Source organism: Drosophila arizonae, chromosome 5, assembly GCF_054131065.1.
Source record: "Drosophila arizonae isolate 15081-1271.41 chromosome 5, UAZ_ARI_1.0, whole genome shotgun sequence".
Taxonomy (NCBI): Eukaryota; Metazoa; Arthropoda; class Insecta; order Diptera; family Drosophilidae; genus Drosophila; species Drosophila arizonae.
This window is the reverse complement of record NC_142925.1, coordinates 9582099-9600965: the sequence shown is the minus strand read 5'-3', so window position 1 is coordinate 9600965 and position 18867 is coordinate 9582099. Positions and strand designations below refer to the sequence as shown.

The 18867-nt window shown below is 37.7% G+C and overlaps 3 protein-coding genes and 1 long non-coding RNA gene across 4 annotated transcripts in view; 1 reads left to right on the top strand and 3 right to left on the bottom strand.

Moving 5' to 3' along the window:
- LOC149268469 (uncharacterized) overlaps positions 1–18867 on the top strand; it is a 59186-nt gene that overhangs the window by 20359 nt on the left and 19960 nt on the right. The gene's annotated exons all lie outside the window — the stretch shown is intronic.
- On the bottom strand, positions 6812–8751 carry LOC108615714 (putative inorganic phosphate cotransporter). The gene is made up of 3 exons (XM_018010418.2): positions 8400–8751; positions 7264–8337; positions 6812–7187 (listed from the first exon to the last, which is right to left on the bottom strand). Exons 1-3 carry the CDS (start codon positions 8562–8564, stop codon positions 6936–6938), a joined length of 1491 nt encoding a protein of 496 aa, XP_017865907.1. The 5' UTR covers positions 8565–8751; the 3' UTR covers positions 6812–6935.
- Positions 10675–13088, bottom strand: LOC108617421 (putative inorganic phosphate cotransporter). Its single transcript, XM_018013225.2, has 4 exons — positions 12938–13088; positions 12321–12457; positions 11189–12262; positions 10675–11127 (listed from the first exon to the last, which is right to left on the bottom strand). Exons 1-4 carry the CDS (start codon positions 12957–12959, stop codon positions 10927–10929), a joined length of 1434 nt encoding a protein of 477 aa, XP_017868714.1. The 5' UTR covers positions 12960–13088; the 3' UTR covers positions 10675–10926.
- Positions 16522–18789, bottom strand: MFS1 (Major Facilitator Superfamily Transporter 1). The gene is made up of 4 exons (XM_018013219.2): positions 18654–18789; positions 18098–18234; positions 16952–18040; positions 16522–16887 (listed from the first exon to the last, which is right to left on the bottom strand). Exons 1-4 carry the CDS (start codon positions 18673–18675, stop codon positions 16663–16665), a joined length of 1473 nt encoding a protein of 490 aa, XP_017868708.1. The 5' UTR covers positions 18676–18789; the 3' UTR covers positions 16522–16662.

The following is an 18867-nucleotide window of genomic DNA, read 5'->3' as shown; positions in this document are numbered from 1 at the left end:
ATCTATCTGCTCTCTCTCTCTCGCTCTCTCTAATGGCTTCGACATGACTCCCAAGTCAAAACAAGCTAACGCGCAGTAAGAGCAACGCATAAATAAAATCTCAAACTTGTTTTGGCAGCTCCCGCTCGAAAAGAAAAAAAAGTAAAAAGAAAAACATTTTGTCATTACTCTTGAATCCGTAACAATTGAACGCACATTCCTGGCATGTCGAGCACTTAGCTCACTTCACCTGACTTTCACTCTCTCTTTTCCCGTTTAGAATGGCATCGCTTAGAATGGACAACAGCAGCTGGTAGCAGTTACTACTAGTTGTTGGCTCTGTACTAATCGGAAATTCTTAGCCGGGTCTAGTTCATGCCTCGCTGAGCCAATGGAATTCGCATTGTTATGTCAGCTGGTTGATTTTGTATCTACTTTTTTTTTATCGTAATATATATATATTTTGTGTTACTGGAATTTGTTAAAAAAAAAAAAAAAACACCTACAATAATTAAATTTGATTGTCTGAGCGCAGGTGCTAATTGGTTTTCGCTAAATTTAAACTGCATTTCCATGTCATTTGAGCCCATCAAAAGGTTGACAATGATGCACAGTCGAGTATTTGCATTGTAATATCTTAATAAAGCATTAATTGATGCAATTCCAATTAATTTAATACATTTGCAATTAATATTTATATATAATTTTGTATTTTGGTATTTCTAAGTTATCAAGTTTAATTGTTATACATATATATATATATATATATATATACTGTGTATATATAAATTAGTTATATATTGTAGTCGTAAATCTTCTCAGAATTCGTTTTATACTCAAAATGCAAATATAAATTCTAAATTGCGGCTCAAACAAAAATTCTGCTTTGAAGATGGGCTCATAAATCTAGATTTATAACAATCGTGATATCTGCTATACATATTTAATCTGAATTTTATTTTAACGGAGTGTATTGTTTTTGCAAATTCGTCTGGCTGTTTTTGCAGCTTGAGAAATGAATTATTTGAATATAAAATATATAAACTTTTAGTAGAGTTAATATACCAAATAAATTTCATAAGGTATGGCATATAGGATATATTGATACTAATATTTTTTAGTGTAATGAAAACAGTGCTTGATTATTTGAAAGAAAGTAGAATCTATACGAAAGTATCTATCTATCTATGAAAGTATATCTATACAACTAGACTTAATATAGGGCTATATTGCCCTAAGTTTTCTAAGAGATGCCTAACGAAATGCCGGGTAGATGAAAGTCCGAACTGATTTAGATCGACTCTATCCAAATTTAAGCAATAATTGACATATACTTTAAACAGTCGAGGCCTCTGTCTATTGACAACACATTGAAGCAGTCAACTCAACTCATTCTCAATCAATCAATAAAACGTTACTGATCAAATCTTTCACCACAAATCACTTTCAAGTCCAAAAATGTAAAGCTGTAAAAGTTTTGTGTGAAAACAGTTGTTGATAGTGTGTGTGCTTGAAGTTCCGGCTGTAAATTCATGATTTATGAAGTCTCAAAACAAAAAAAAAACGCATATCATTCAAATATGAAAACAATCATAAATCGTAGACCAATTAAATAAATTCTAATAGTTATATGAACGAAATGTTTGTAAGCAAATGATGAGGCGGTTTCGCTGAGCCCCCAGCCACGCCACGCTGTGTGTCTGTGTGTCTGCAGCTGTAACTGTATCTCTAGCTGCATCTGTAGCTGTACAAGTTGGGGGCACATAACGTATTAATGATATGTACGATTTGTGTTTAGATTCCTTTTATTTAGACTGTTTCCAATGTTTAGGGGCGAAAATAATTGCTGTTTGTAATGCAACTGCAATGCGAAATGCCCGCCCGTTCATGTTCATGTAGTTAGATAGATATATATGTACATATATCAATCTGTATATATATGTATATAGGTAATCCCGGTCGCAATTATACTATTGACATATTTTCTACAACAACGAAATTAGCAGTTGCAATGCAATGCATTTCATTTATTTATTTTACGACGTGTGGCCCGCATTGCTCTGTGCTGCCAGCCAAAAGCAGCTCATCGTTTTGTTTCAAATACCCTGTAATTAGAGGGGTCGCTTTGAATGGATAGCTTAAAGTAAAATTGCCAATTTATGAGGATGTGGAACCATAACTGTTTCACATTGTTCCTTTCTACCCTGCATTAGTTTAGAATTACAGTTGAGGTAAACAAACAAATCATATACCCTGCATTCATGTATACTTATATTTGACCCTGTAAAATAAAAAGTTATTATTATATCATTTAGGAACAGCTTTATAAATTATTATAATAATTTTTATTGTTTATATACTCTATATTTGGAGTGGCTGTTCAGCTTGGGTAGCCTGCTTAAAAAGTAGGAGAACAGCTTGCTATATATAGGGTATATAAATTTGTTTTTAAAATTGGGTATGCATAATATAAGATTTTGGCATCAACAGAAGTTGAAGTAGCATGCATATAAGAGGGTATACTCTATTCAGTAAAAGTTACAATAATCTTTAATTTTTATTATATATATATATATTTATTTTTTTTGTTATTTTTATGATATCAAAGATGATATCTAACATCTGCTTAACCGTAAAATATATAAAGAAAAAATTTATAATAGATTCCCAGGAATCCCTGGGACATATTTACGTGTTATATATAAGTTATATATGAAAATTTACCATTTATATATAAACATTTATTACTATAAATTACTTTGTAATTACTTCCAGGGTATTTGCTATTCGCGCACCCTAATTCAGCCAAAACATTGTCACTCTTGATATGCAAAACATTTTGCTGTTTGATCTTGACCATAGCCAAAGTTGGCCAACTATATTCAGTTCCTTAATTTTGTCATTACGTGAACACAGCGAGTCACATGTAAATTCAAGTTCAAGTTCCCCTGCTTTTAGCCACCCGCTCAATGGAAGCTAAATTGGCGAATAGATAACTATAATGTTAGCGGTATCGGTATTATTCGGTGCTGTGAGCACAACGTGGCGCATGCTAATTACCAGCAGTTGAGTCAACATTCGATGACATTGATTGGCTACTTTATGGTCTAGGCCGTAGCTCTGATTAACTATGCCAAACAGCGATTCGATTTAGCTTATTAGAGTCTGCGGTCTTTTAACCGAACACGAGGTACAATACGTACATTAAATGTAAATTTATATATTGCTTATATATATATAAATTTTTTTTTTTTTTTTTTTTTTTTATATAAATATATTTAATGGATCAACTGATGTTCATATTAATTCTCAGGTTTTTTCTTATAGTAAAATAATATGCGAATGCATTTATATAGCTCGATTCAATTGTAGAATTTTACGTTTCTGTTTACGTTCAGTTAATTATATTTTAAGTTGATACAAGTAATAGACAGACATGAGTGAAATTGACTGATTCATTAGTTAGTAGAGCATAAAATCTTGCAGATTTATCGACAACAAGTTCATCTCACAACAATAAGTACAATACTAGCTATTATCAGGTACATGTTAAAGTGTTTCAAGAGATATTAAAGCACACCATAGAGCATACAAATGCTGCAGATTGACGCGCGAATTACGTCAATTGTCAAGCTGAAGTTTTATCGAAAAAAAAGTAAAGTAAATATATATGGGAATCACAAATCACAAAATCGCGCAGCTTAAAGTTAACAACGCACAGCTAATACCCTCACAAATTTTGCAGCTAGTTAAATCTGAGATTTCTACTACTACAACTAGATCTAAGTCTCTGCCTTAACTGTAATATTCAAATTTATTGCGACTGTCAAGAAAAGTTTTATCTTGCACTTTCTTTTCCTCCAAATTGAAAAACCCAAACAGCCAGCAAACAATTCGTTTCCTTTTATATTGGATTGAAAACCTCAGTTCCAATCTAATCTGCTGAAATGTATAATTCAATTATAAGTCCATCAGGTAACGATTTATTGGCTAAGTCATAAAACACTTCTACCTGTCAGTTATGTTCTGTCTTACCGTTAAATACTTACCAGATATTGAAAACAAACCCAAACAACACAACAATAGCAAAAAAAAAAAAAAACCTTAACAACAGGTAGACCCCAGAACTTTTCAAGATAAGCCAAAACAGGCACAGCAGCGAGGTGAGTTTGAGATGTTGCCAGGGGCTAGACAGTTGCTCTGCCTCGTTTGAAAAGTGAAAGGGGTATATTGGTTGTCCTAATTCTATTGAAGGTCGGTTTGTGAAGCATATTAGTTTGAATGCAATCTATTATAATAGAATGATATAAATTTAAATATGATGTATATAACATATACAACCTCTCCTGATAAATATAATTTCCTTAAAACTCCCATATGGGCGTGTCTTTATGTAATTTCTATAATATATATATGCTATTATTTATGACACTATTTCAGCTACACACTTGAAATTTAATATATATATTTAACTCATATGCCACACCCAGGTAAATATATAGAATACAGCCACAAATATATCATATTTATATCATATAGAGCTTTAAGTCAAAAGGTTCAAATAATGGAATAAATTAAGAAGTCTAATCTTTAATGGATCTAATCTAATTAATTAAAAGCCTATTAAAATTGCACTGTGCACAAGTAAGCTGAAAATATGTGAAATATTTTCTCAATTATCAATTGGAAGAAAATATAATTATTTTCTATAATATAAGTTTGGTATGTGAACTACGTTTTGGCTGGAGAGTTAAAGCGTTACTGTAGTTGGTATAATGGCTGTAAGCCAACTTTTCTTTAGTATACTTTATGGCTTTAGTTGAAAGAGTTAGAATTTATCATTTACATAACTACAGGAGTTGCACTTGGTTACAATTTATATAAATAGAGGGCTTCATATGGATATAGCTATATATTCACTGTAACTATAATATAAACTTTTTTCTGCTTTTGATATTTCAAAGGTGCACTTTAATTTTATAATTGATACAACAACTCCGGCTTATAATAAAGTTATTGATAGCCTTTTCATTGGGGCTCTTATAAAGGAAAATTCTTTTGTCTATGCGTTATCAGTTTCTGCCTCTCCAAACAAAAGACTTAAGCAACGAACTGATATATACATATGTATGAACATAAACATCTCTGATGATTTGTTTATTTCCTTAAACATAAAACCAGATCACGTTGCTGAACATTTCCTTTATATAAATTTTTTTAAATTTATATGCATATATATTTTATAAAATAAAATAAATGTATGTCACAGAAAATTTTATTAGAAATTTTAAATTGAATTCTTCTATTAAATTGTCATATCACATTTTACATTTTCATTTATTTGATTATTAAACTCCTCAAATCAAAAGCGGCGCATGCCTTAAAGTGAACGAACCAATCAGCAAACACTTGATTAACGAAGTCAAGCTGAAATAGGTAACATACTTTTTGGCTCACTTAGTAATTATTATAAGCAGTACAGAAAAATCGAATGCTAGGATAGTCTCAGTTGTAGATAGGTTGGTAGAGTTTTTCATCTAGTTCAATGTGTTGTATTTGTTTTTGCCTCTACATCTGAATTTGTGAGCGAGCCTAGAGCCAGCTAGATTTATTCATTTCTTCTATTTACTTCAATAATACCTCAAATTAATTTGGTTCCTCAACGGTCCAGGGCGCCTTTCACCTACACCTATTGGCACTGATAGAAAGATGGGTCGATATGCAATATAATGAATTGAATTTCTCTCGAAGTAGTTAGACTTAAAATATTTTCGAAATAATTAAGATCAGTAGTTAATGAATATTCTCATTAATTAAGAAAAACAATAAAAATACGTAGAAACATATGTCTAAATTTAAATCATCAGACTTGTGAACTCATATGTTTTATATATTCATATATGTGGAGTCACTTAAAGGTAAACACCAGCTACAAGAGTCTAGAGTGTAATGCAAAGTGTAAAATGTGTGTTCGATACTTCAGCCAGTGGCGCTGTCCGTAACACCCAATTAGCGAAATGAAACAAATTAGTGCAAAACTAATTACTATGAAATGTGATATGTGGACAATTGTACTAGAAAAGCAATGAAAAAGAATGCGAAACAGATTTCCATTTATAGCAAGTCAAACGAGACACTTGCTAAACGATTTAGTTGAGTCGATGGCAAAGCAAAGCAGATAAAGTCAACGACTCTATAATAGTTTGTTGATAAACAAAGGCAAATAATACATATATACATATATAAATACATACATACAAAGTCTAGGCCAGTGGACCTGGGCACACACACAATGACAAACATTTGTTATCAAAGTGCAACTACTTATGGATAATGAATCAATTGAAATCAATTACGATCATAGTTTAGATTTTATCAGAAGCCGGCTGATTAGATAGAGAGGAAGACAGCGAGAGACAGACAGATAAACTACAAGTGAGTCGCGTGCCTAGCCGCCAGTTCTGTGATCGAGTTCTACTTGTGGCTGCCCCCTTAGAAGCAGGTGCCAAGCACATGAAAGCTATTAAATATATAGCGCTTGGTATCAGTTCGAATGGTATTGCTAAATCAAGCAGCTGTGACAAATGTTTTCACAACTGCTCGATCTATCTCTCTCTCCCTTTGTCCACAGCTGACCGGATGGCTGGCAATGGCGAAAGACATCGCAGTCGCCGTTGATTGACCAAATATTTCACCTTAATATACATATAAATTGTCGAATATATATTTTATTGAAATTGTCCGATTAGATTATGACTCAAGAGTCTTGAATTTTTCGCCTTCCCTGCAGCTGAAGCACTCAACTCCGTCCCAACAAAAACAAAATGTGAAATTCAATTGATTTCTATAAATATAATTTACCTAAGCTCACATTTACGGCCTTATAAATAAAATAAATTACATCCTGCTTATTTGTTAATACTGATAAATACAACTAATTCTTTGTCCGCTATAAATCAATCTGTGCTCTTTGCCGCATAGCGCTCCGGCCAGCTCATGCGCTGCTCCAGCACGGATTGTTTGGCTGGCGTAATTTCAGCAACTGGTGCCGACTTCTCCGGGCAAGTCTCAGCATCTTTGGGCTTCAGATAATCGTCAGCATCCCAGGGCTGAGCCTCAGCCGTGCCCCAAATCAGAAACACGCAATTGCCCAGAAAGAAGATGATGGCCGCAATGCCAAAGACAATTTGCCATTGGCCCCGATCGTGCTGCAATCGATTGAAGCAGATGATGCAGATGAGATTTATGTGCATGGTATACTTTACAGTTATATCTCCAGCTCACCTTATCCACAACAATGACGCCGGCGATCAGTGGCGTTAGAATAGGTATCACATTGGCCACCGTATTGCTGAGGCCCATCAGGATGCCGGCGTGATTCGGCGACAGATCGATTGTGTTCAGGGAGCTGCCGATGGTGGAGCCACTGTTCACGCCCACGCTGAGCGTCATCAGGGCAATGGCCCAATTGGCATGATCCTCGTCCAAGAAGCCAATCACGATCAATGCCACGGCCGGTATCCAGAACGAGAGCGTATTGAAGAGTTTCCGCACCGAGGTGAGCGACAGCCACTTGCGCTTGAGCACAATGTCCGCCACGATCAGATAGACATAGCTGAGCAGCCACATGGCCAGGAAGGGCAGCGAGGAGAACACCGCATTGCTCTGTATATCCATGTCGAGTACGCCGTTCATGTACGACGGAATCTCCGCCTGCAGCGTGCTCAGCCCGTACGTCTCCGCGCAGCGGGCGACGAGCAGGGCCATAAATGGCACCGAACAGCAAATGGCACGCCATGGTATGGGTATGCTGTGCTCGTGGAAGTGCTCGTTGTGCTGCAGCGACGTTTCGATATACTTGCACTCGGCCTCGCTGATGAAGCGCGACTCGGTGGCATTGTTCGCGGCAAAGATGAGCCAGAGTATGCACCAGACTATGCACAATATGCCCGAGACGTAGGAGATGCCCGGCCAGCCCAGGGCCCCGTTGGCGATCATGCCGCTGATGAACATGGCCAGCACAGTGCCACAGTCGGAGCCCGTAAAGCTGAAGGCGCCGAGACGATTGCGCTCCTCTGGCGGCGACCACATGGCCAGATGCTCGTTCACACAGGGAAAGATGACGCCCTGGAAGAGGCCCTGCAGTATGCGCAGGGCGCAGAAGGCCTGCCAGTCGCCCCAGGAGATGCACCACGGCGTAATCAGGCTAAACACGGCCGTGCCAATGGCGGCCACAAAGAACACAATCTTCGGTCCGAAGCGACGGCAGAGGAAGCTGCCCGGGCACAGCGTCAAAATGTAGCCCCAATAAAAACTGGACAGAATATACGACTTGTGCCGTTCCGTCCAATCGTATTCCTGCAGAGAGACGAGGTCAGCTTTGCTGCTGGCACTGCTTGCAGTTGGCATCTGGGACTTACCGGAAAATTGGGATTTGTGGATTCGGCATTGGTCATGGCCACAATTGCGACGCTGACATTCAAGCGCGCAATGTGTATGACTGTGAGGCCCAGGAACAGCAGCAGCGACTGCAAATGTCGCACACCGATGCGCGGACCCTTGACTGCCTGGCACTGACTATTCATGGCTCGAGCTGTGGCCAGGTACTCCAGAAACTTTTCTCTCTTTTAACTTTACTTTGTTTCTTAAATATGGCTGTATCTGCGCACCAGTTGTTGGGTGGAACGCTTCTGGAGCTAGTAGCTACGGCAATGTCGACTTTTATATGAAAACGCAACTGCAGGGCTCTCTGCGGCCGTCTGGCCGTCGCGTCGGCTGACTAGACTAGACTAGACTAGCCACGCAGCGCAATTCATTCATGCACATTCAGCCAAGTGTATAAACAAGCGACTGCCGGCCGCTTGACGCAAAACTTCGAACTTTCATGGCAAGATCAGGCAGTTGACGTTCCACCTACCAGCCAATGCAAATACGCCATCCAGAGAAATGCTAAACATAGAATCGAACGTGACGTCTAATGTGGAGCTGTTTATTTGCCATCAGATTTTGGCCAACTGAAGTACACGCTATTGGGCCAACAGCTGTGGCCACATATAGCCCGGCCAGGCCAGGCCAGCTGTTAATACTCACCGCGTGAATGAGTCGCTTTAAATGTGCTTTATGAATTTAATCAAATTGTCAAGTTAATAATAATGCCCTGATTAGCGGCGATGCTACCAGCTAAATAAATAATACAATTAATCGATATGATTTCAAAATAATATTTTGCAAAGAAATAAAAACGAAATATATAATCATAATAATCTATTGTCGCTCAAGTGGTCAATACACTGTAAAAAATCGGATATAAATAGAAAATCTATAAATAACTCACTTTAGTAATTCTTATCTTCGAGTTGCTAAATTTAAAATGACTTCAAAATAGTTTTCCCCAACTTTGTTCCCCACTTTTTCCACCTGTCACCACCCAAACTTTTGTCGCAGTACATTTTACCACTAGCAATTCACATAACATTAAAAAAAAACTCTGTCCTAGTGAGGAATAACAATGTCAACAATTGCTGAATATTATTTATAACATTTTATTGACTCGCTTTAAATAAAGTAAAGTTTAAGTGAGTTATCAACAGACCTCAAAGTCTTGCGATTGCAGTAAGCAGCAGATGGACGGGACACGTTATTGTTTTAGCCACAACAGTAAAAGATGATTAATGCTTTCGACTATAAATATATATAATATATATTATAAGCGCTCTTCCAAGAACATATTTTTAATTTCACAGACTTTGTCAATATTTAAATAAATATTGCATATGCCAAAATCGAGTTCAATTGCCAAGCCCCCATTAATTTACATTTATAGATTTCTTTCATAACTTTTGTCTGCTAGACAGCCATAAGGAAAAGCTACTAGAAACACTTTACTTCCATATATTAAATCTTATCTACATATTTCTATTGTAGTTAATAGCTTGACAACTCTTGAGTGCTTTTACCAAAGTATTTCTAACCACATTGGCCTTATCGCCTTAATTCATCAGATACTCAACAGGGCTTCCACTCATATCATTTTATACATAATTTAAGACAGAGCTCTAAAGATTAAAGTATTAATAATACTTCCTGTACAAAGGTTGGCTTTAATGATTATCTAAGGGTTAAAATTGAGCTATTATAAAAATTAGCAACAATATCATATATCCTGATCTTTTATGTGCTATCATCCTCTCTCTACTTATATCTTACACTGGCTTGTCTTTAACTACCGAAAACAAATACCAATGAATGACTTGAAATACTTATAAGATAGTGGTAGCATGCTACGATAAGACGTCTTCAGTTACTAGTATCTTAATAAATTAATTGCTTTTGTCTACTCAAGCATTGCAATGAATGAACTGATTTTATTCATTAAATTCCAGACTTGTTTACTTCTCATAATCTTATTTGAGCTATCAGTCATTCAAAAAGACTTAATTCTTATCAATATAAGCAGTCTTCAAAAAGTGAAATATATGAGAAATACGTATGGATAGATGAGGATATATGTACATATGTAATATCTCAATCAAAGTATAAGAATTATATTTATATTGGAAGTCACGCAGATGTGCATCTCATAGAAAAAAGAATATAATAATAAACTAAAAATAAAGAAATAAAAAAAAAATATATTTAAAAAATATATTGTGAGGTATATCACAATAATATGAAATCGAGTTGAAAACGGAACTTTAAAACTAGAATAATATTTTTTATTGAAATTTCTTTTACGGCACAATTTTCTGTCAGTGTGTTGCGATAACATTTATTGATAATGCTTAACAGTTTCATTAACATAACGAAATGCTGTTGATAGCAGGGCAACTGTTGAGTATATCTAACATATTGTGTGTACTTTACAGCATTGAGTTTTGGCGTGTTGTATTTGTGGCATTTATCTGATGATTAGCTCGGTAAATAATACTTGATTAGCTGCGCTATCAATTAGCTAATGGGCATTTTCGAGACCGATTTTTCGTGTTGTCTTTCCACAATTTCCAATCCGGCAATAGGTTGCGGCTGCAGAAAATCTTCGGCATCCCAGGGCTGCGAGACAGCCGTGCCAAAGAGCAGGTAAATGCAATTGCCCACAAAGAAGATCACAGAGGAGATTATGAACACGATTTGCCACTGGCTGCGATCGGTCTGAGCGAAAGAGAAGAAATTAGATTAGACAATGGAAAAATAGAGCGAACTCGAGGCTTACATTATCGCTGACCACCTGACCCACAACAAGTGGCGTCACAATGGGTACCACATTGGCGGCAGTGTTCACAATGCCCATCAGGATGCTGGCATGGTTTGGCGACAGATCAATGGAGTTGAGGGAGCTGCCAATGGTGGCGCCGCTGTTGAAGCCCACGCTGAGTGTCATCAGGACAATGGCAAAGTTCTTTTGGTCCACATCGAGGAAGCCAATGCCAATCAATGTGGCCGCCGGCAGCCAAAAGGCAATCGAGTTGAAGGTCTTGCGTATGGCTGTCAGTGAGAGGCATTTGCCCGAGAGCAGGATGTCAGCAAAGATCAGGTACACATACGACATGATCCACATGGCCAGGAAGGGCAGCGCCGAAAAGAACGCATTGTCCTTGATATCCATTTGCAGCACGCCATTCATGTAAGCGGGAATCTCGGCCTGCAGCGTGCTCAGGCCCCAAGTCTCGGCGCAGCGGGCCACGATCAGCGCCAGGAAAGGACCCGATGTGAATATGGCGCGCCAGGGTATGGGAATGACGGTGTTGTGGTAATTTTCCTTGTGTTTCAACGATGATTCGATGTAGTTTCTCTCCGCCTCGCCAATGAAGCGTGACTCGGTGGCATTGTTGGCCGCCAGGACAAACCAAAGAGCGCAGCTGGCAAAGGCCACGCCAGCCGATATATACGAGATGCCCGGCCAACCCATCGGACCCTTGGCAATCATGCCGCTCACAAACATGGACAGCACATTGCCAGCCTCGATGCCCGTGTGACTCAAGGCGCCCAAACGATTGCGCTCCTCCGGCGGCGACCAGCGTGCCAAATGCTGATGAATGCAGGGAAAGATCAGGCCCTGGGCGAAGCCCATCAGCACACGTATGCCGCAGTAGGTGGCCCAGCCGCCCCAGCCGATGAAGAGGGGCGTGACAGCACTGCAAACGCCCGATGCGAACGTGGCCCAAAACATGACGTTCTTCACGCCGAACAACTTGCACAAATATCCGCCCAGAAACTGGGTGATAATATAGCCCCAGAAGAAACTGGACAATATATACGATTTCTCTGCCTCCGTCCAGTCGTATTCCTGAAGGAAATTCACACTTGTAAGCAGAGTTATAGGATCAACTGTAATCGGTACTCACCGGAAAATCGGGATTTGTCGACTCGGCATTGGTCATGGCCACCACAGACACGCCCACATTGAGGCGTCCAATGTAGACGGAGGTGATTGTTATGAATATAAGCAAAGCCTGCAGATGTCGTATACCCAGAGTGGGACCTGAAAGCAGAACGAGAATATGATTTATTGGAATGCTAAATAGCTCTGCTATATAACAATTTCGATTTTTGTTTGCGATTAAAGTCTAAATAAACTAAACAGATCATAAAACACCTTGACATTTATTAGACAGCGTGGCCACACGACTTGAACAAGCGCCAACTTAATATTTATGGATTATTTCCGATTGCACTTGCGCAGGGTATAAATTCTCTTTATTATATATGACCAAAAGTCAAAGTAGCCATAGAAATTCTACAGTGTGGATAGACTTTTGAAGAGCTTCATAATTTAAATAAAATAAAAATAAGATAAAGAAAAAATGCATATTTTATTTATTGATTTATTACTCAGCTTTAAAAATCGTATATAAAATAAGGTTTTGCTCATTCTGAATCATATGCTGAATCAGCTTATGCTTCTATATATCCAAGTCTTCCTTAACATTCAGTATATTTATGTTTCACATCTTCAACTTACCTTTATTCACCTCAGCTGTCATGGCGTTCGTTTCAGTCCTTGGCCGAAATTTATAAATAAAAAAATATTTGTTGGCTAGCGCGCTTTGTTTTTGCCACGTTTAATCCAAACACCTGACCACAGCCGAATAATTCGACCCAATGGTAACTCGGTTCTTGGCACTTTAGTGCGATCTTATCGTAACTGATTATGTTCGCAGTTTTGGTTAACTTATCAGCATTGATTATCCTACGATAAGGTCGGGCACGTGCTACCCAAATTACCCAAATGAACAAAAAAAAAAAACCGAACTCCAGCAGCGAATAATATATTGAAATGGAAAACAATATTTAAGGCCATAAAAAGCCATATTTGGCAGGTCTATAAAGTCAGCTAGCAATGTGAGATCATAATGATTCGCTGACCTATGGCAACAGTGATTTGTAGATAGGTAATATATGATTTCAATATGATTTCAAAATCACGATCTGAAAGCTTAAGAGTTCGAGTTTCATACCGTTCAGCTTCTGTCATGCACTCTCATCGCATTTAGCTTCTGCCATAAATTCAATAGAAGACCTAAATTAAGAGCATTTCTATTTCTGTGAATCATGAATATGTTTTCTCTTTAATGAGCAATGAATTCATATTATTCAGTCTCTGGTATTGATGTACCACACATTGAGTCTTGTAGCATTCAGCTTTTGTCATGCAACTGCCCTAACTCAAGTTTCAAGTTTTGTTTTTATCACAGACAGGCCCACACACTCAAAGGCATTCATGGGGCTATCTTTTTTCGAACGAGCAAATTATGATCAATAATTTATTAATGCATAAGTTTATTAATGCACCTTGCATCGCGTAGCATTCAGCTTTTGTCATGCAGCTGTCTTAACCCAATTTTCAAGCAAATCGGTAAATAGTTATCGGAATCGATAAATAGTTATCGAAATCGATTCACAGTTATCGAAATCGATAAACAGTTATCGAAATCGATAAATAGTTATCGAAATCGATAAATAATTATCGAAATCGATAAATATTCGAGTGCCGTAGCATTCAGCTTTTGTCATACAGCTGTCTTAACACCTATTCGAGCAGAAATTATCAATATTTCCACATGTTTCATAGATGTCGATAAATGGTTATCGAAATCGATAAATAGTTATCGAATTCGATAAATAATTATCGAAATCAATAAATGGTCGAGTGCCGTAGTATTCAGCTTTTGTCATGCAGCTGTCTTAACACCTTTTCGAGCGGAAAATAACAATATTTCTACATGTTTCATAGATCTCGATAAATAGTTATCGGAATCGATAAATAGTTATCGAAATCGATAAATAGTTATCGGAATCGATAAATAGTTATCGAAATCGATAAATAGTTATCGGAATCGATAAATGGTCGGGTGCCGTAGCATTCAGCTTTTGTCATGCAGCTGTCTTAACACCTTTTCGAGCAGAAACTAACAATATTTCCACATGTTTCATAGATGTCGATAAATGGTTATCGAAATCGATAAATAGTTATCGAATTCGATAAATAATTATTGAAATCAATAAATGGTCGAGTGCCGTAGTATTCAGCTTTTGTCATGCAGCTGTCTTAACACCTTTTCGAGCGGAAAATAACAATATTTCTACATGTTTCATAGATCTCGATAAATAGTTATCGGAATCGATAAATAGTTATCGGAATCGATAAATAGTTATCGAAATCGATAAATAGTTATCGAAATCGATAAATAGTTATCGAAATCGATAAATAGTTATCGAAATCGATAAATGGTCGAGTGCCGTAGCATTCAGCATTTGTCATGCAGCTGTCTTAACACCTTTTCGAGCAGAAACTAACAATATTTCCACATGTTTCATAGATGTCGATAAATAGTTATCGAAATCGATAAATAGTTATCGAAATCGATAAATAGTTATCGAAATCGATAAATAGTTATCGAAATCGTTAAATAGTTATCGAAATCAATAAATTTTCGAGTGCGGTAGTATTCAGCTTTTGTCATGCAGCTGTCTTAACACATTTTCGGCAGAAATGATCATATTTCCACGTGTTTAATAGATGTCGATAAATAGTTATCGAAATCGATAAATAGTTATCGAAATCGATAAATAGTTATCGAAATCGATAAATAGTTATCGAAATCGATAAATAGTTAGTGCCGTAGCACTCAGCTTTTGTCATGCAGCTGTCTTAACACATTTTCGAGCAGAAACTAACAATATTTCTACATGTTTCATAGATGTCGATAAATAGTTATATCGAAATATCGAAATCGATAGATAGTTATCGAAATCGATAAATAGTCGAGTGCGGTAGCATTCAGCTTTTGTCATGCATGCACCTTTTTGTCATGCTGCACCTTTTCAAGCAGAAACTAACAATATTTCCACATGTTTCATAGATGTCGATAAATAGTTATCGAAATCAATAAATAGTCGAGTGCCGTAGCACTCAGCTTATGTCATGCAGCTGTCTTAACACATTTTCGAGTAAAAACCGAACTCCAGCAGCGAATAATATATTTAAGGCCATATATATTATATATTAAGGCCATGCACCTTGCATCGCGTATCGTAGCATTCAGCTTTTGTCATGCAGTTGTCTTAACCCAATTTTCAAGCAAATCGATAAATAGTTATCGAAATCGATAAATAGTTATCGAAATCGATAAATAGTTATCGAAATCGATAAATAGTTATCGAAATCGATAAATAGTTATCGAAATCGATAAATAGTTATCGAAATCGATAAATAGTTATCGATAAATAGTTATCGAAATCAATAAATAGTTATCGAAATCAATAAATAGTCGAGTGCCGTAGCATTCAGCTTTTGTCATGCAGCTGTCTTAACACAAGCAGAAATTATTAATAATTCCACTTGTTTCATAGATGTCGGTAAATATTTATCGAAATCGATAAATAGTTATGGAAATCGATAAATAGTTATAAAAATTGATTAGTTGCTAAACTGATGGCTTAATCTGTTGATAGATTGTTAGACTTATAGATGTCAGACTAGATGTAGACTTTATGTCAGGGCTTACACAAGCTTCATAATATGCAGTATTTGGCATTGATGTCTCAAGTTAGTTTAGTCTCGACTAAAGCTTTCTTACTTGTTTTTTATTCTTATTGTTTTTGTTTTTTATGTTTCTTATTTAATACTCTTTTATTGATAAGCTACTGACTTTTGTATTTCATCTTAAAAATTATCCATTCCTATTTCCAACATATTGAATAATCTTTTTTCTGTTAGCTTTCTTGTGTTTGCTTTTTTTAAGCTTATTATAATTAAGTAATTCTACTGTATTCTGTGGCTGTATAACCGTGACTTAATTATTTAAGACCAGATATATGAATATTTTTGTCACTTCATCAAGGGTTCATGTTACTAGAATCTCAAAAATATTTATAAATTTATACTCCTATCACTCACTGCAAGTTCAAAATCTATCAAAGTCACATTCAAATCAAATTCAATTATATATATAATTGAAATCGATTGCTTTAGAACATAATTGAAAAGAAGATTAGCTAGTAGTACGCAGTCATTCAGTGAATTCAGATAAGAAGTATTAGAAATTATTTGCTGAGTCTCTAAATACATATATATTTATTAACTAGAGTTTGCTGTTTATCTACGACACAGCCGTGAGTGGTTCTTAATTGATATTACTAAGTTCTATTAGCGCTGCTACTTCATATTTCTTGCTATCACGTTGGCTACGTTGATCGAGTCACGGCAGCATTATGTGCTTCCAAGGCTTTGGATTTGACTTTGGCTGCTCGTCCCTCCTCCTGGCTGAGCGGTTGCTTTTGATGATCTAGAAAGTCAGCGTCATTCCAGGGCTGGTTCACCATGCGCCCAAAGATAATGTAGAACAGATTGCCAAAGAACAATACGATAGCAGATATAATGAATACCCACTGCCATTGGAAGCGATCGTGCTAAAATATTGAAGATTGATTTAGTATATCTAAAGCTATATTTTTGAAATTTCTAGAGACTTACCTCATTCTTAACTATCATTCCCACCAGCAGCGGCGTCAGAATGGGCACAACATTGGCGCCAGTGTTAACAATGCCCATCAGGATGCCGGCATGATTGGGCGACAGATCGATGGTGTTGAGACAACTGCCGATTGTAGAGCCGGCATTGATGCCCACACTGACTGTCATCAGAACAATGGCCAAGGTCTTCTGATTGCTGTCTAAGAAGCTCAGGCCAATCAGGCTAATGGCGGGCAGCCAGGAGGCCAGTGAGCTGTATGTCTTACGAATGCCCGTAATTGTGAGAGTGCCTCGTGTTAGCAGAATATCGGAAAGAATCAAGTAGATGAAGGCCATGATCCACGAGGCCAAATAGGGCAGCGCCGAGTATAAAGCATTGCTCTTCATGTCCAGCAGCAGCACGCCATTCATGTAGGCGGGAATCTCGGCCTGTAGCGTCGAGTAGCCCCACGATTGGGTGCAGCGCACCAAGAAGAGCGCCCAGAAGGGCAGCGAGGTGAGAATTGCTTTCCATGGCACGGGTATTTCATGCGATGCCTTGATCTCCTCCTGCTTGCTGTTCGCATCGATGATCGATGATTCAATGTAGTTCAGCTCCGCTTTGCTGATCAGTTTCGACTGCCTAGGCGTATCGGCGCTAAAGATCAGCCATGCAACGCACCAGACCACGCCCACGCCGCACGAGATGTAGAAGATGCCGGGCCAGCCCAGGCTGGAGGCGGCCACCTGTCCGCTGACATACATGGCCAGCAGTGTGCCGCAATCCAGGCCCATGTTGGCCAAGGCGCCCAGCCGATTGCGCTCCGTGGCCGGGCACCAGTTGGCCAGATGGGCATGCAGGCAGGGAAACAATAGACCCTGAAATAGGCCCATGCAGCCACGGATGGCGCAGTATGCCTGCCAGCCGCCCCAGGGCACAAAGAAGGGCACCAGCAGCACCAGCATAGCCGAGCCGAACGTGGACAAGAACATGGTCCAGCGTGCGCCATAGTGGCGACACAACCAGCCGCCCAGAAACTGGGTCAGAATATAGCCCCAAAAGAAACTGGACAGGATAAACGAACGCTCCATCTCATTCCAATCGTATTCCTATTCGAATTCTTAATTCAGTTCAGCTCGACTTGAATTCTATTCACATGTACTCACTGGGAAATTGGGATTCGTGGTCTCCGCATTGGTCATGGCCACAACAGCAACGCCAGCATTGAACTTGGCTATGTAGTTGACGATGATCGAAAGAAAAAGCAAAAACGTCTGCACATGACGCTGACCCAGCATGGGACCTAAGAGCAGAGAAAGAGAAAGAGAGATATAAAATATATTTATATATATTTAATATATATCTTAGATTATTATAAATAACTCATTTTTATTAGCTAACAAAATTCTAATTTAAAAATATATAAATTCTAGATTTAATATATACCAAAATTTTAGATGGATTTTCTATAAATAGCTCTTTTTTGTAGCTAAGAAAACTCTTATTCTGTTAGTCATTTGCTTCAATACTTCAATAATTTTGCACTCAAACAACTCTGCGGCATATGTTTTGCAAATTACAACTTGTGAAATTGTCAAGAACTATTTGAATATATATTTTTCACTATTGTATATCTTAGCTATGTAGGAGAATGAGTTTATAAAAAGACAACTTCTGATACACATTCCAAAATTGATCACAATTTTCTAGACTTTTCATTACCCTTGTTCACTTCCGTTGTCATCGCTCGACTTTAGTTGGAGAACCGCACTCGTTCAGCTTCGAGAAGCAACTCAAACTCTCAATTGTTTTCTGCTGGCTTTACACCTAAACAGCTGCACGTTAATGCTTCATACTTTTGCATTAGTTTTAAATCAGCGCACACAACTTACACACACACGCCCACACTTTCGCTCAGTCGGTTACACACGAAATT

Coding starts and splice junctions, on each gene's coding strand:
- LOC108617421 (XM_018013225.2), bottom strand. CDS start 12,959: ATGACAGCTGAGGTGAATAAAG. Junction 12,263..12,320: donor CGACAAATCCCGATTTTCCG/GTGAGTACCGAT, acceptor AATTTCCTTCAG/GAATACGACTGGACGGAGGC. Junction 11,128..11,188: donor GTCAGGTGGTCAGCGATAAT/GTAAGCCTCGAG, acceptor TCTTTCGCTCAG/ACCGATCGCAGCCAGTGGCA.
- LOC108615714 (XM_018010418.2), bottom strand. CDS start 8,564: ATGAATAGTCAGTGCCAGGCAGTCAAGGGTCCGCGCATCGGTGTGCGA. Junction 8,338..8,399: donor CCACAAATCCCAATTTTCCG/GTAAGTCCCAGA, acceptor GTCTCTCTGCAG/GAATACGATTGGACGGAACG. Junction 7,188..7,263: donor GCGTCATTGTTGTGGATAAG/GTGAGCTGGAGA, acceptor AATCGATTGCAG/CACGATCGGGGCCAATGGCA.
- MFS1 (XM_018013219.2), bottom strand. CDS start 18,675: ATGACAACGGAAGTGAACAAGG. Junction 18,235..18,653: donor GACAACGGAAGTGAACAAGG/GTAATGAAAAGT, acceptor CTCTGCTCTTAG/GTCCCATGCTGGGTCAGCGT. Junction 16,888..16,951: donor GAATGATAGTTAAGAATGAG/GTAAGTCTCTAG, acceptor TCAATATTTTAG/CACGATCGCTTCCAATGGCA.